General features: G+C 42.2%; 1 protein-coding gene and 2 non-coding genes across 3 annotated transcripts; all 3 read left to right on the top strand.

The window, feature by feature from the left end:
* Positions 1–115: 115 nt before the first annotated feature.
* On the top strand, positions 116–12,722 carry Cct6a (chaperonin containing TCP1 subunit 6A). The gene is made up of 14 exons (XM_005328554.4): positions 116–365; positions 538–601; positions 3,567–3,701; positions 4,971–5,144; positions 5,986–6,089; positions 7,105–7,215; positions 7,463–7,622; positions 7,715–7,797; positions 9,042–9,138; positions 9,393–9,540; positions 10,038–10,171; positions 10,995–11,097; positions 11,683–11,755; positions 12,332–12,722. Exons 1-14 carry the CDS (start codon positions 229–231, stop codon positions 12,402–12,404), a joined length of 1,596 nt encoding a protein of 531 aa, XP_005328611.1. The 5' UTR covers positions 116–228; the 3' UTR covers positions 12,405–12,722.
* LOC120887726 (small nucleolar RNA SNORA22) lies at positions 4,699–4,833 on the top strand. Its single transcript, XR_005731059.1, has one exon. It is a non-coding gene; the product is annotated as a small nucleolar RNA SNORA22 (small nucleolar RNA).
* On the top strand, positions 9,589–9,724 carry LOC120887721 (small nucleolar RNA SNORA15). The gene has a single exon (XR_005731054.1). It is a non-coding gene; the product is annotated as a small nucleolar RNA SNORA15 (small nucleolar RNA).
* Positions 12,723–12,798: the final 76 nt, after the last annotated feature.

Genomic DNA, 12,798 nt, shown 5'->3' with positions numbered 1-12,798 from the left:
GCCTAGCGGCCACGACCAATGAACGCACGCCGACCGGCCTATGGACCAATGGCGGAGGCGCGTGGCACGCTGGGGGCGGGACCACGGGGGGCAACGGCGGCGGTGCGTGCGCACGCTGGGGGCGGGTCCGGCGCGCCCGACTTTTCCAGAAGCTGCTGAGAGCGCCGCCCGGCCACGCGGTGCCGGCTCCGGTTCCGTGCGCGCCTCTCTTCCTTTCTCCGGACAGCTATGGCGGCCGTGAAGACTCTGAACCCGAAGGCCGAGGTGGCCCGCGCGCAGGCGGCGCTGGCGGTGAACATCAGCGCGGCCCGCGGGCTGCAGGACGTGCTGCGGACCAACCTGGGGCCCAAGGGCACCATGAAGATGTAAGACCGGGCGGGGTCCCGTTTTCGCCCGTGTGCGCTCGCTGCGCCGCCCCTCTCCGGCCTCCGCGGGCCTTGGAGGGTTGGGAAGGCGCCCCGGGGGCTGACGCGGGAGGCCGGCTGGGTTCCTTGACAAGGCGCAAGCTGACTTGGCGTTTTTGCCCCCCCCCCACAGGCTGGTGTCTGGCGCTGGGGACATCAAGCTCACCAAGGACGGCAACGTGCTGCTGCACGAAATGGTGAGGTTCCCGTTCTGGTCAGGTCGTCGTTTGCCTTACAGGAGGGGTGGGAGAAAATCGTGTCCGAGATTCCCCGCAGACGGGGAGGACCAGGAGAGCGGCATGGTCGGGATGGAGTGCCAGTGCTGTGCAGCCAGGGGCCCTGAGCCTGAATACCGGCTCTCCTGCCACTTGTTGTCTGGGTTAAAGGATTGTTTTAGTTCATTGTCATTTGAAAAATTAGGGGCGGTTGACACAACCAGCTGGGCAAAACAGCAAGATTTTCTGTTTTCAATTAAAATTTCTTCGACTGGAGTCGTAGCTCACAAGACTGATTGCTTGCCTAGCATGTGCGAGGCTCTGGTTCCTTCCCCAACAGCATTAAAAAAAAAAAAAAAAAAAAAACAGGAATACCTTTGATACATCTCTCCACCTTAAGTCCCAGGGATCGGTGTTGTTGAAAGGCACTGTGGCACACACCTGTAATCCCACCAATTTGCAAGGCTGGGGCAGGAAGCCAGCCTGGGCATTCTAGGGAGCCCCTGTCTCAAAATTCTTGCTCATATCTGTTCTTCCAAAACTTAGCAGCTCATACACATTTCTTTCTCTTTTTTTATTTTATTTTTGTCGTTGATGGACCTTTATTTATTTATTTTGATGTGGTGCTGAGAATCGAACCCAGTGCCTCACACTTGCCAGGCAAGTGCTCTGCTACTGAGCCACAACCCCAGCGGCCCCCCCACACACATTTCTTTCCTCTAATTTAAGTTGAGAATAGAATTTGGAATTTTGATAGTAGTATCCATGGTATCAATATCCAGATGTTTTTTAATCACAGGATTATGAAATGTTTGTTTTTGCATGGCTAAATGGTAGCCTTTGCTAATGACAAGCAAAGTTATAGTTTAAATTTGTTGTCATAAAAGCCATATTTTTGACTTTTTAGTTTTGGTTGGTTTTTATTGTAAAATATGACAACTACAGAAAAGCATATTAAACATTTATTGTTATTAATAATAATTAACAAACTGAACACAAGAAGAAACTAAGAAAGAAACTGCCACCTCAGAAGTCCCCTTTGCCCGCACCTCTTCAATTGCCATAGATTTTTCTTTTTTTTTTCCTTGAAAAATTATAAATGAACAGAAAAGTTGAGAAAATGAAACATTCACATGCCCTTTAGTGGGTTTTTCTTTTTTTTACATTTTTGCTTAATTTTTCCCTCTTGATTGGAAGTGAATCACAGACATGGCATCTCATTTCTGAAATGTTCTTTATATCTGAGTGATGGGAATTGAGCCCATTGTCCATCCTAAGTGTGCACTCTCACATTGAGCTATACCTCCAGCCCTTAAAAATGCTCTTAATGGGTCCATCATCCTCCCAAAATGGCCAAAATATCATTATTGTACCTCTTAGCAGCTTTCCTTTTTCCTTTTTGTTTTCCCCCCTGGTAACGGGAATCACCACTGAGCCACATCTCAGCCCTTTTTTAATATTTTATTTAGAGCCAGGTTTTGTTAAGTTTATTAGGTCCTCTCTAAGTTACTGGCTTTGAACTCTTAATCCTGCCTCAGCTTTCCAAGCCACTAGGATTACAGGTGTGCGCCATCAGGCCTGGCACTGATGCAGCTTTACATATAGTCTGCGTGTGTTTCACATGTGTCTTTCCTGGATGGCTGCTGAAGTTCCCCAGGTGCAATGGAAAGATCTGTCTTTAATCTATTGCTGTGGGACTGACAGGTGAGCAGCATCACCTGCTAGCATCCCTGCCAGAGTACTTAGCAGCCAGTTTAGGTGAAGTAGGAAGCAGTGTGCAAGATTGTGTATGTGGACATATTGGAGATTGAACTCAAGGGTGCTCTGCCACTGAGCTACATCCCCAGTAGCTGGGATTACAGACATGTGACCACCAGGCCCAGCCGATAGTCTTTTTTTTTTCTTTTCTTTTTCTTTTTTTTTTTTTTTTAAAGAGAGTGAGAGGAGAGAGAGAGAGAGAATTTTTTTTATATTTATTTATTTATTTTTTTAGTTCTCGGCAGACACAACATCCTTGTTGGTATGTGGTGCTGAGGATCGAACCCGGGCCGCACGCATGCCAGGCGAGCGCGCTACCGCTGAGCCACATCCCCAGCCCAGCCGATAGTCTTTATAAAGATTCTGTCAAGGCCTATATTCTTTTTCTTTTTTTTTTTTAAGGTGTAGTTGGACACAATGCCTTTATTTTTTTTATGTGGTGCTGAGGATCGAACCCAGAGCCTTGCACATGCTAGGCAAGCGCTCTACACTGAGCCACAACCCCAGCCTCATGGCCTAGATTCTTAATCAGCCAGGCTCTGTGATCCCAGGAACTTGGGAGGCTGAGGTGGGAGGATTACAAGTTTAAGACCAGCCTGGGCAATTTAACAAGACCTTGTCTCAAAATAAGAAGGGCTGGGAGTGCTGGGAGTGTAGGAGTGTAACTCAGTGGTGGAGCACCCGTGGATTCAATCCCCAGTATCGCCAAAAAAAAAAATGTATCCCCAAAGATAGAGAAGGCTGAGAGCTATTCAAGGTTAAAGGAGCATAGAAAAACCAAAGGCGGTGCAGGAGATTTGGTTGAATCCTTTGTGATTAAGAATCTGGAGTGGCTTCAGAGGCATGGTGATTTTCCTGTTTTTACATGAAAATTTTTCTTTCCCACAGTGACTCTTTGGAAGATCTTTGCTAAGAGGGTCCCACTAAGTTACCACAGATGACCTTGAACTTAAAATCCTCCTTGGTCACTTGCCCAAATAGCTGGGATTGCCAGTGTGTGTCTCCATATATTTTGATCATCATAGATTGATATGCAAAATAGCAATTTGTAATTTTTTTATTAAAGGAGTATTAGTCAAATATTTGGGCAATTAAGGTAGACAGCATTTAAAGAGGTTCTCAACAGATTGGTTTCAAGGTATATTTATTTTAAGTAATGTAATTTAAGTAAATTTTTTTCCTTTTTCAGCAAATTCAGCACCCAACAGCCTCCTTGATAGCAAAAGTAGCAACAGCCCAGGATGACATCACTGGGGATGGCACCACTTCCAATGTCCTTATCATTGGAGAGCTGCTCAAACAGGCAGATCTCTACATTTCTGAGGTACATAGAATTGTCTTGTTTTGATTGTGTGTAAGAAATGTGACGTTTGTAAATTGATGTGTTAACAGTAGCTGAGGCCACACAGCATGTAAAGAGCAGGAGTTATAAATCTGAGAACCTGGGTCTTTATCATGGTGGAAATAGAAATGTGTGATGATGGATATGTTATGGAATCTTTGTTGGCCTGCAAGTTTTTTAATCAAGTTACGTTTCATTTTTTATTTCTATCTAGCTCTACAACAAATTAATAATATGAGATGTAGAGGTCTGAACTAGCCATAGTTACAAGGAAAAGGTCAACTAAATGTTAGACATTTGAGTAAAAAGAATTCTACAACTTTTTGTGGGGTAGGGGTACTAAGGATTAAACTCGGGGACACCCAACCACTCAGCCACATCCCCAGCCTTGTTTTGTGTTTTATTGAGAGACAGGGTCTCACTGAGTTGCTTAGTACCTCGCTTTTGCTGAGGCTGACTTTGAATTCAAGATCCTCCTGTCTTAGCCTCCCGAGCCGCTGGGATTACAGGTATGCACCTCCACGCCTCACCAAATTCTACAACTTTTTTTTAGCCCTGAATAGTTCCAAGTTTAAAGCAAACCTCGGTGAGTAACTAATCCACTGTCAGAATTCCCTATGAAGAGAGAGCGAGCAGATGTTTAGTCTATATTTATTTTGATTGCTAAAGATGTGAATTAATTTCAGATTGCTTGTAGAAAAGTTAAAATGTTCCTACTAGCTGGGTGTGGAGGTGTACAACTGGAATCCCAGCTACATGGGAAGCTGAGGCAGAAGGATTTCAAGTTTGAGGCCAGCATTGGCAATTTAGCAGGACCTTGTCTCAAAAATAAAATAGGACTAAGGATGTAGTTCAGTGGTAGAGCACTGCCTAGCATGCATGAGACCCTGGTTTAATCCCCAGTATGGGGGTGAGGGAGTTCCTACTAATAACAGATTTCTAGGGATCACTTTTAGGTTTTGATATTATCCCTGGTGATTTGCACAGCAAACACCCAAGTGTGCTTTATAGTTCACTTGGCTTTGACGCTGTGCTAGAGCAATGTCTGTTCTTTTCCTCTGCATTGAAAGGTATATTCTGTTCTTTCAAATGTATTCAGAAAGTCAGCACATCATGCTGCTTTGGTTATGTTAAAAGGCATGAGTGATCCCAAATCATCCCTTCAGAAATTATGTGAACTTCCACGAACAATTGCATTTAATGGAAGGTGCCAGGTTTAGTGGCAGTGTTTTGATTGTGTGTTTATTACAGGGTCTTCATCCTAGAATAATCACTGAAGGTTTCGAAGCTGCAAAGGAAAAGGCCCTTCAGTTTTTGGAACAAATCAAAGTAAACAGAGAGATGGACAGGGAGACACTCATAGATGTGGCCAGAACGTCTCTCCGTACCAAAGTTCATGCTGAACTTGCAGACATCCTGACAGAGGTATGTGTTCAATTGGTATATGTGGTGTAGTAAACATGGAAAATACCTTAGAGCAGAAGCATCGGTGTTCTTAGCAATTCCAATTAGAAGGTACTGTCTGAAACCTTCAGTGTCCACCATTTGAAGTAAGTAGGTTCATTTCTGTCCAGGCAGTGATATTTAATCCAATTCCCTGATATATGAAGTGAGAAAATACAAAGAACAACTTGCCTCACCAGGTTATAAAAATACAATTGGAACTTTCATTAAAATGCTAATAAAACAATTTTTTGAAAGGAATATAAAATGAAGGTTTAATTAGAAAGCTCCTAGTTAATCAGTAATTTAAATATGGTGCATATGTGATGGTTTAATACATGTGTCCAATGTATAACAATCAAATCAGGGTAATTAATTAGCATTTCTGCTTCCTTGGGTATTGACCTTTCCATGTTGGGAATCTTCTGACTCTTAGTTCTTCATGTAATTGTAGTAAGCTATAGTTATTAGTATTTTCAGCAAAATAGGAGTGATTATTTAATATTTTAGAACTGTAAATGACTAGAGCCTTTTATTTCTACTGTAGTTTCATTACTCATAGGAAAAAATCATATTTTAAAGTAACTTAAAACTTCTAAAGAAGAACTTCAGTATTTTAACATTTTATTTTGGGGGGGTATTATTTTTTAGTTGTAGTTGGACATAATTTCCTTATTTTATTTATTTTTATGTGGTGCTGAGGATTGAACCCAGGGCCTCACAAATGCTAGGCGAGCACTCTACTGCTGAGCCACAACCCCAACCCCCAATGTTTTTAACTTTTGCAAATTGAATTTATATAACAGTTGTACTCCTGTTGTAGGCTGTAGTGGACTCCATTTTGGCCATTAAAAAAAAAGATGAGCCTATTGACCTGTTCATGGTTGAAATCATGGAGATGAAACATAAATCTGAAACTGACACAAGGTAGGTGATAGAGTTCTGTTGAACCACTTCTGAGTGTCTGTTGGGGTTGAACCTTGTGCCTGTGAGCAGGGGCTCCACCCCTGAGCCAGTCTCCAGCCCTGAAATAATAATAAAGTGGATTTATAAGTTGGATGTTCACAAAAATAAATATTTATATGTTTGGGTAAACATAATTTTGTGGAATAAATTGCAGGGTAGTCCATTTGTTCCTAGTGATATTTCCTCTTGAAGACTGGGGAAGGTATGCTGTGTTTTTTAAAGACCGAGATAATATTTATTTGAAGGAGGCAATCAAGAGTTTGATGTCTGCCATTTGAGAGTATCTGCAGAATTTTCCATTGAGGATAGTGGTGTTACTCTTGTTGGAATAGCCTGTCTTGCGCTCTGTAATACTGCTTTTTCACAATTGACCATCCCTAGGTTTCACTAGAAACTTCAGATAATTCAAGAGAGAAAACTAATGGTATAAAAATTGTCAGTATAATCTTTTGAGTGTTTCAGTTTTGTCAGTGAAAGACTCCTATTTTGGAAATCAGTAACTTTAGCCCACTGCCAGCACAGGCTTCATAAATGAAGGTTCAGCTATGTGAGAAATCCGAAGGGAGTTTGAATTAAAAAAGACAGATTCTAATTACCTTTAAACCAGCTCCGGGACGGCTTCTCCTACCTCCAGCTTCAAGCTACCTATTAGGGTAGCGAGGTTTACTGAAGAGGCCAGTGAGAGAGAGAGAACACGCCAGGGAGTGGACTTTATTGGGGAACAAAAAATTCTGGGGAAAATCCCATCCAATGAAGTTTAAGGGGGGCAGTGTCCCAAAGTCATGGTGCGACAATTGGGTCTTTAGGGGTAGTGGCCAGACACACCTCCACACGGACAAGCCCTCGGACCTGAGAAGGATGGGGAAAGCTCTGGACACAAAGATGTGTCTAAGCGCCTCTCATCCAGCCAGGGAGGTATCTCAAATCATGTACGAGGATGGCCTCCCACAAGTAACAATATGAATTCTTTTAACAGCTTAATCAGAGGTCTTGTTTTGGACCATGGGGCCCGCCACCCTGACATGAAGAAGAGAGTGGAAAACGCATACATTCTCACATGCAATGTGTCGCTGGAGTATGAAAAAACGTGAGTGGTCGCCCCTTTAAGGGGGAGTGGAGGAGATTGGTATTTTGCAGCAAGTTCCTTTTGAAATTCATTTTGTTCACTGTGAGGGCAGTAATAACTCATTTGGGTTTGGGAGGCCAGGAGCAGATGACTACTAACAATGTACAAGGGGCAGGATTGGGTCTCCGGGACTTTGTAAGCTTTAAGATGAATCAAGTTTCTCAGGCTGCTTTCTTTGCCGTAAACATTTTTTCTCTTTTTCTAACAGAGAAGTGAATTCTGGCTTTTTTTACAAGAGTGCAGAAGAGAGAGAGAAACTAGTAAAAGCTGAAAGAAAATTTATTGAAGATAGAGTGAAAAAAATAGTAGAACTGAAAAAGAAAGTCTGTGGTGATTCAGATAAAGGTTTTGTTGTTATCAATCAGAAGGTGAGAATGAAAATTAGAGTTACAAAAGAAAAGTCTGTTGTTCTTTTCTACTCTTAAGGCAAGATATACTGAAACTGATTTTATTTTTATAGGGGATTGACCCCTTTTCTTTGGATGCGCTTGCAAAAGAAGGCATAGTAGCTCTGCGCAGAGCTAAACGGAGAAATATGGAAAGGTATGAGCAGATCATCTGAATAATGTAAATTTCACTAGTTGGCAAGTGAATTAGGATTTTTCTTTTCCTCCTTTATTTTTCACTTTTTTGTGGCATCATATAAATAACATCTCCCACTTTAAGGGCTCCAAGGAGTGGCATTACTGCATTCACACTGTTGTGCAGCTGCCACCAGTGTGCATCTTGAAACTTTTGTCATCAAGGTAGGTTACTCCCAATTCTCCCTCTCCTTACCTTGGTGAACACAGGTCTGAGTTCAGTGCCTCCTGTAAATGGAGTCATGGTGTTTGTCCTTTGTATCTGGCTTGTTTTATTTACTTGGCTTAGTCTGCATGCTGTATCAGGCCAGAATCTCACTCTTTATTCCATTGTGTGTGCCATGTTTTATCTTTGATCTGTTGGTGGACATTTGGGTTGTAGCCACTTTTTGGCTATTGTGAATAATTCTGTGAGCATTGTTTAGAACAAGACACACCCTACCCCTGGTTTTTCTTGTGAAAAGATTCCAGAGAGCTGGGTGTGATGGCATGCACCTGTAATCCCAGCGGCTTGGGAAGCTGAGGCACTGAGGCACAACGATTGCAAGTTCAAGACCACCCTGAGCAACTTACCTAGACCCTGTCTGAAAATAGAATTTTAAAAGGCTAGGATATGGGGCTGGGGATGTGGCTCAAGCGGTAGCACGCCCGCCTGCGCACCCGCCTGGCATGCCTGCGGCCAGGGTTTGATCCTCAGCACCACATACAAACAAAGATGTCCGGCCTGCCAAGAACTAAATAAAATATTAGTCTGGCTGGGTTATCGGCAGACACAACATCTTTGTTGGTATGTGGTGCTGAGGATCGAACCCGGGCCGCACGCATGCCAGGCCAGCGCGCTACCGCTTGAGCCACATCCCCAGCCCCTGGGTTGTTTTTTTTTTTTTTTTTTTTTTAAAGGCTAGGATATGGCTCATTGGAGCACTTGGCTAGCACATGCAAGGCCCCAAATTCGATCCCTAATACCAGGGGTGCAGGGTCATATTTGAAGCCTATTTGCTGGCTGTGGGGGAGGGTGGCTTTAACAGGTTAAAAGAAAAGATCCTTTTCAGCTGATTATTGATGAATGGAAAGGCTTAGGTTGAAATATTTTTGAGAATGCAATTTTAGCCTGTAATTCTGGAGATTTCTTCCTGACAGTGGTTAGTCTTCTCTTTGAGCGTAACTGCTGATGCTGCTGACACGTTTCACACTTTACCCTTTCAGGCTGACTCTTGCTTGTGGTGGGGTGGCTCTGAATTCTCTTGATGACCTCAGTCCTGACTGCCTGGGCTATGCAGGACTTGTCTATGAGTATACCTTGGTAAGTGTGTTTTCCTCCCAAACCTGAATTCCTCAGTAGAAAAGTTTAAATTCAGGATCAGGTTTTTCTTTGTTTATATACGTTTTGTTGTTTGTTTTTTTCCATTGGCATGGAAAAAAATGACAATCTTTACTAAATTTGGCTTTAATATGGTCAGTATAATTAGTATGATTAATATGCTATTTATCCTCTCCGTATACTCCTCTCCTGTTCACTCTTTGTATATATTCTGGTTTTGAAAATCTCTCTTACAGGGAGAAGAGAAGTTCACCTTTATTGAGAAATGTAACAATCCCCGTTCTGTCACATTATTAGTCAAAGGACCAAATAAGCACACACTCACTCAGATCAAAGATGCTATACGCGATGGCTTAAGGGCAGTCAAAAATGCACTCGATGATGGTAAGAGCTCATTGTGTTTAAATCTTGTTCTTTTTGCTAGTGTAAAAAGCATGGCTGAATACTGTGTACTTTAGTCAGTATTTTACACAGCCAGACACCATGCAAAAGTAAAGTCTTCCTTTTATAATAACTGTGGTATGCTAAGGTTTTTCATAGTGTGCCCCTATTAAAAGTGAATACAGACAAATGAACTAACACATGCTCAAGAGAGTGCCAGCTCAATTGAACTATTGTGCTGTTAGGTTTGTCCCTTTGCATGTGGGTTGGGTGTGTCACTCAGTGGTGGAGAGCTTGTCTAGTAGCATGGGGCCCCAGTTCAATCCGCAGCTCTGCAGAGCAGACAAGTGCAGTGCTGTTGTTAAATTTTTAGTTATGAAAACGGCGGATTCCTAAGAAGTTAATTCATAAGTGGTTTTCTATATATATCTTGTTTCCTTGTAATTGGTTCATCATTTTTCTTGAGCTTATTATCATTTCTCCTCTTCTCCACACAACAGGCTGTGTGGTTCCAGGTGCTGGTGCAGTGGAGGTGGCCATGGCAGAAGCCCTGATTAAGTATAAGCCCAGTGTGAAAGGCAGGGCCCAACTTGGAGTCCAGGCGTTTGCTGATGCATTGCTCATTATTCCCAAGGTGTGAAAACTTGAACAGTTATTAAATACATCAAAACAATTAAACTGAGCAAACCTTTTTGATAATATAGGTTTTCTTCATAATGTGAATTTTGAGTGAGCAGGTTGAATCCTTTTCTACTTGACACTTATACTCCCATCATATCTATATACTTTTTTGGGGGAGGGGGTACAGGAGATTGAACCCAGGGATACTTAACCACTGAGCCTCATCCCCAGCCCTTTTTACTTTTTAAAAAATATTTTTTAGTTATAGGTAGATACAGTGTCTTTTTTATTTTTATGTGGTGCTAGGATCAAACGAGTGCCTGAGTGCTCTCCCTCTGAGCCACAACACCAGCCCTTTTTTATTTTGAGACAAGGTCTTGGCTAAATTGCTCAGGTTGGCCTTGAACTGTGATCATCCTGCCTCAGCCTTCTGAGCCCCTGTGATTATACTATCCACATCATCTCAAAGCCTTTTGTTCTGGGAGACTTGACTGTCCTTGAGGTTTTGGATGACAAGAGAACTGTTTTAAGAATATTTGCAGTAAAGGCTTTATGCTTGAGTACAAGCTTACTTTTTGTTATTTTAAACTGATGTTAAAAGTTATAACTTTCTGTTATTTTAAACCACTGTTTTCTGTTTGTTTGGGGTTTTTTATGGTGCTTGGGATTGAACCCAGGGCCTTGTGCATGTAAGGCAAACACTCCACCATCTGAGCTATATCCCCAGCCCTCATTATGAGGTTTTGTGTTTTTACTTTTTGGATTGTAAATACTGTTCATTTGTTGTAGAACTTCTTAATTCCTGCCTTTTCAAGAATTAAATTTGTTTACTTTAGGTTCTTGCTCAGAACTCTGGTTTTGACCTTCAAGAAACACTAGTTAAGATTCGAGCAGAACATTCAGAATCAGGTCAGCTTGTAGGTGTGGATCTGAACACAGGTAAGAGAAGGCCTCTCTGTAGGGCAAGAACAATACCAAGCATGTGAGGTCACTCTAGGAGGGTTGGAAAGAGTCTTGGCAAGCAGCTCTGCAACTTGATGCCAGTGCTGTCCAGAGCTCAGGGCTCTGCCGGGGTGGATGCCTGAGTATAGATTTCTTGGAGATGTTGCTGAGTGGTGGTATGAAGCGTCGTTGATAATGAAGGGTTTTTGTATTAACCCAGTCTTTTAATCAGTTCCTGATTAAAAGAATATATTATGTGATCAGATTGACAAATGAAAATACAGTAAATAACAGAGGGATGTCCAAGCATGTGGTAACCCATGAGATCACCCTGTCACTGGAAGGCATCTAAGCAGAGGTTAGCCACTCACCAGAGGTATTGTGGAGGATTTTGTGTAGTTACAGAGGAGAGAATGAGTAATAAGCAAGTCAGCACCAAACGTTCTTATATTTTAAATGTTTTCAATGGCTTTATTCTGTTTTAGAATTGGCAACACTTCATAAAATAGTGCTCCCTATACCTTTAGACTGCGTCTGATATAATGATGTACTGTATTTTAAGAAGACTTGGTTACCTTTCAGGTGAGCCAATGGTTGCAGCAGAAGTGGGCGTATGGGATAACTACTGTGTGAAGAAACAGCTTCTTCACTCCTGGTAAGTTTGGGGGAATAAAAATTAAAACATCTTTCAGAGCTAGGTATAGGGGCAAATGCCTGTAATCCCAGCAGCTGGGAAGCTGAGACAGGATTGCAAATTCAAAGCCAGCCTCAGCAAAAGCAAGGCACACTAAGCAGCTCATTGAAACTGTCTCTAAATAAAATACAAAAAAGGGCTGGGGATGTGGCTCAGTGGTTGAGTGCCACCCCAAAAAAAAGTTTCAAAGGGCTGAGGAGGATAGAATTTGTTGGTTGAGGCCTTGTCTCTAGCACATGTGAAGCCCTGGGTACAGTCCCCAGCACTGCATGGGCAGACAGGATTAAGACTTGACCAAGACACAAGTGTATTAGGTAGATGGGCAGCTTGCTTGCCTTTGGGAATCAGCATACTCTTCATGGTGGTATCTTCTGAGTTTTGTTATCCTCTGAAGGATGTAATCTGCTGTAAGGTAGAGACTCAACCAGCCAGCCCTGAGTAGAAAGACGACATCAGCTGGATGTGTTTTGTATTGTCTAGTTGGGAACAGCAGGTTGAGTTAAGGATTCCTTTTTGAGCCATCTGTTTCCCTTTTAGCACTGTGATTGCCACCAACATTCTCCTGGTTGATGAGATCATGCGAGCTGGAATGTCCTCCCTAAAAGGTTGAATTTAAGCCACTCTTGTGTCATCTGAATCTTGAAGACTATGGAATGATCCTGCGGGATATAGTGGTGGATTTTTGTACCAGCCTCAAATGATTGTTCAAGGAATTTTCTTCTCCCCTATGAAAAAATAAGATTGGTCACATATTCAAATTATGGTGTGAAATTGTAATTACAGTATTTTTAAAATTGCACTGAGTGTATATGCATAAAGCAGGTCCTTTTTACCCAGTGAACAGGATGTTTTGTTTATTACAGTGACATAAAATTACATGTCAGATAAGCACGTCATCTGCCTTATTAAATATTCCTTGAAAAACACATTTTAAGGAGTTGATTATTTCTTTGGGTTTACTTTAATGAAACAGTTTCTTGTTAAATCCTCAAGTTTTATGCTAG

The sequence above is a fragment of the Ictidomys tridecemlineatus genome, chromosome 10 (genome assembly GCF_052094955.1).
Source record: "Ictidomys tridecemlineatus isolate mIctTri1 chromosome 10, mIctTri1.hap1, whole genome shotgun sequence".
Classification (NCBI taxonomy): domain Eukaryota; kingdom Metazoa; phylum Chordata; class Mammalia; order Rodentia; family Sciuridae; genus Ictidomys; species Ictidomys tridecemlineatus.
Note: the sequence above shows the minus strand (reverse complement) of the source record. Positions and strands in the feature narration are given on the sequence as shown.

What these genes read in the sequence shown, in the direction of transcription:
- Cct6a (XM_005328554.4), top strand. Translation starts at nt 229, where the DNA reads ATGGCGGCCGTGAAGACTCTGAACCCGAAGGCCGAGGTGGCCCGCGCG. An exon ending in CAGATCTCTACATTTCTGAG is followed by an intron (nt 3,702 to 4,970) that starts GTACATAGAATT and finishes TGTTTATTACAG; the next exon opens with GGTCTTCATCCTAGAATAAT. An exon ending in AAACAGCTTCTTCACTCCTG is followed by an intron (nt 11,756 to 12,331) that starts GTAAGTTTGGGG and finishes TTTCCCTTTTAG; the next exon opens with CACTGTGATTGCCACCAACA.